At 35.4% G+C, this 3572-nt stretch overlaps 1 protein-coding gene across 1 annotated transcript in view; it reads left to right on the forward strand.

Annotated features, from left to right (window-relative positions):
• KIF18A (kinesin family member 18A) overlaps positions 1 to 3572 on the forward strand; it is a 36994-nt gene that overhangs the window by 978 nt on the left and 32444 nt on the right. Inside the window, 5 exon segments of the mRNA XM_003206089.3 lie at positions 114 to 494; positions 1134 to 1259; positions 1262 to 1290; positions 2126 to 2230; positions 3369 to 3479. Coding sequence (XP_003206137.3) covers positions 114 to 494; positions 1134 to 1259; positions 1262 to 1290; positions 2126 to 2230; positions 3369 to 3479 — 752 coding nt within the window.

Raw genomic sequence — 3572 nt, forward strand, 5'->3', positions numbered from 1 at the left:
GGGGTTGGAGATTTATGATCCTTGAGGTCCCTTCCAACCCGGGCCATTCTGTGATTCTAATGAGAAGGTTACATTTCAAGTTTAAGGCCTTTTACTTCTGTTGTTGATTGCAGGAAAGATTCAACTGCTTGGTCTGAGGGAGCCCTGGAAGCAAAGAAGGGAGAGCATGTCCGTTGCTAAAGAAGAGGATGTCTGTAGCCACATGAAAGTGGTTGTCCGTGTCCGTCCAGAAACTCAAAAGGAAAAAGATGGCAACTTTGCTAAAGTTGTTCATGTTGTTGACCAGCATATATTGGTCTTTGATCCGAAAGAAGAAGAATTTAGCTTTTTTCATGGAAAGAAACTGACCCACAGGGATATTAATAAAAGAACGAAGAAAGACCTTAAGTTTGTTTTTGATGCTGTTTTTGCTGAAACTTCAACCCAGTTGGAAGTTTTTGAGCATACAACCAAAGGTGTACTTGATGGCTTCTTGAATGGATATAATTGCACAGGTATCTTTGCTACATGCCTATTTTCATTCACTAAATTCTTTGGAGGATCTACCCTTGTATCTGGCTGCTGCAGAGACCTTAGGGATCTACACTTGAATAACTAGTTGTAATTTATAGTTATGACCATCTTACTAGTTGTATATGGAAGGTAGACTAGCTATGTTATGTTTTGAAGAAGACTTTGTGATAGGGTTATAACAAGCTTCAGAATTTGATCTGAAATATGTGTGCTTATGAAGAGAATTCAAGGAAGTGTTATTCAGCCAGAGGTAGCTTCATTGAGTGTAATAATCTATTTTGTCAACTTAACCTTTCAAGAGTTTGTTTTTAACTGTCAAATAGAACACTGAGGTAATGCCTTATGTATCTGCAGTAAGTTGATAGTTTAGGTTTAGGAGAGTAAAGAAATAATATCTTTCGCTTAAACTGCTTGTGAATTAACTTGGAACTAAAAACTTTAAAATACACGTGATTTTTGAGATAGCTTTCTGATTTCAGTTGTAGAAAGCGAATATTAGGTAAGAAAGTTAAATAGCCTGTGAAAATAGTGGTACAATATGAATGTCCATTTGAAGTTCGTTCTTGTTTGGCTTACTGGTATAAAGTGTATGTTTTTGGGTGTTTTTTTTCTTAATGCAGTGCTAGCATATGGTGCAACAGGAGCTGGAAAGACTCATACAATGTTAGGTTCCCCTGAAGATCCTGGAGTGATGTATTTAACCATGATGGCACTTTATAATTGCATGGATCAAATAAAAGAAGAAAAATATGCAATGTTGCTGTGTCTTATTTAGAGGTAAGTCAGCTCCTGGATTTAATACGCTGCTTTTAAGAAGGCATATTTTTATAAATCAAGTTAAACTTTTTATTTCCTCTGTCCTCCTACTCATTATGAACTATTCTGGGACTTTAGAAATGTATCCTTGATGGGACTGTAACTGAATAGTGCTCAACAAATTTGATGTTACTAATAGGCACCTGTTACTGTCTTGTATCTTCCCAAAAAGGCCAATCTCTTCTAACACATTCATTTCACATTCTAATAATACCTGTTCTGCAGATTAATTAAGTTCCTTGCTCCTTAGTTAAGTTCCTTCCATCTATTAATGGGTACAGGAGGATACTTTGTTGGGTATGCTAGCAGTAATTTCCTGTAAACACCGAAATTGCACAACTAGAAGATGGTTAATTCCTTTCCAGTAATATTCACTTCAGTTTTACTGTATCTCAGGTTAAAGTAATGCTTCAGTGAGGACTGCTATGGTACTGTTTAGCTCACTACAAAAATTATTTTGGACTTTGCTGCCAGCTTCTCTTTATCTTGTTGGCAACATATTTCTGTTCTTGTTAGTCTCTATCTTTGCATTGCGGCAAAGCAGCAGTAGTAAAATGACTGTTATATTCTAGCTCCCACTAAGTCATAGTGAAATAGTAATTAGTGGTAGGGGAGGAGAGTATAGAAGAGGAATTAAACTATTTCAAGTGCTTCCACAGACACATCGGTTTATTCTTATCACAGCATGTCGCTTTATATTAAAATAGTATTAAAAAATGAGGTTGCCATTCAAATCCAATCCTGTCAAGTATGATAGGGTAACTTTTCTAAAGATATTTTAAATTCCTTTGCAAAGGTGTACAATGAACAGATCCGTGATCTTCTGGTCAACTCAGGACCGCTAGCTGTTCGGGAAGATGCCCAGAAAGGGGTGGTGGTTCAAGGGCTAACATTGCATCAGGTATGTAAATAAATGCTGAAACTCAGGAGGTTCCACATTATTTGAGGTCAAATTAACCTATGATTGCACAGTGAAGTTGCTTGTAACTTAGTAATCTTGTGGGTTTGGTTTTGTTTGGTTTGGTTTTGTTTTTTTTGTTTTTTTTTTTGTTTTGTTTTGTTTTTTGCAATAATCACTAGTAACATAGTAACCTGCAAACCTACTAAATAATTAATAAATGTTCTGAAAAAGCTACTGGTGTTCTTAAGTAAAAATGGATAAAAATTTGTCTTTATTACCAAACAGACGTTGCTGGTTTGATGCTTATTTTCAGGTTGTGGAAAGCTTGTTTTGACTTATAACCTTAGTATTTCTTAAAGGACTTCACTGTTTTCAATGCTATGCATGAGTGTTCAACACTTCTGCAAATCTTGTGCCTAGAACTTGGTTTTTCTGTTTGTTTGATTTATTTTTTTTTTTAATGAAGACATCAGAAAGAAGTGCTGTTTCCAGACAAGTACAGCAACTTCAAAGTTGTTAACGCAACCTCATTTCCCAATCTGATAATTAATGTCATGGACCAAACTTTTTTCTTCCTACAAAAATTTGGAGCCTGTTAAATGCTATGTAGTTTCCAGCTTCCATGTGCAACAAACAGTGAAGGAAGGAATCACATTACTTCAGCTCATCCTTTAAAGGCCTTCTTTTCCTATGCTTGAGTCTTGCACGAAAACAGTACTATATTAATATTTGAAGTATTAATACAACAAAGATTAAATAAGGCATTCTTAGGATTTCTTTCTAACTATGGATAGTACTTGCAGATTTAAGGGGTTTTTGGTGGGTTTTGTTTTGTTTTTGGCTTTCAGAAAGAAGTGTTTTCAGTTTCTGAAGCTCTTAAGTACTTGCTTTTCGTGCTTTAACGTTTTTAGCTGAGCGTATTTGAAGGGCCTCAACTCCAAAACAGCAATTTCTATTAACTCTATTTTGAAGTATCTTGGTTTTCCTTTAGGGTGAATGCTGATTTTTTTTTTTACCACTTTAATATATATGTATGTATATGTAGATAAGAATCACTGTAAAATCTTCAAAAATCTTATACAGCTAATGAGAAAGAGGGGTGAAAAAAGTGTACTTACCCTGTGCTCTGCTTTTAAAGCCCAAATCAGCAGAGGAAATCCTTCAAATGTTGGATTATGGAAATAAGAATAGAACACAACATCCCACAGATGTGAATGCCTCCTCTTCTCGTTCCCATGCAGTCTTCCAGGTAAGATGATATAGCAGGTGTACACCAGTATTTTTAAGTTTTACTTGTTGCCTAAATTTGAAAATGATGGAAGTTTTTAAATACACACACACA

This window comes from Meleagris gallopavo, chromosome 5 (genome assembly GCF_000146605.3).
Source record: "Meleagris gallopavo isolate NT-WF06-2002-E0010 breed Aviagen turkey brand Nicholas breeding stock chromosome 5, Turkey_5.1, whole genome shotgun sequence".
Classification (NCBI taxonomy): Eukaryota; Metazoa; Chordata; class Aves; order Galliformes; family Phasianidae; genus Meleagris; species Meleagris gallopavo.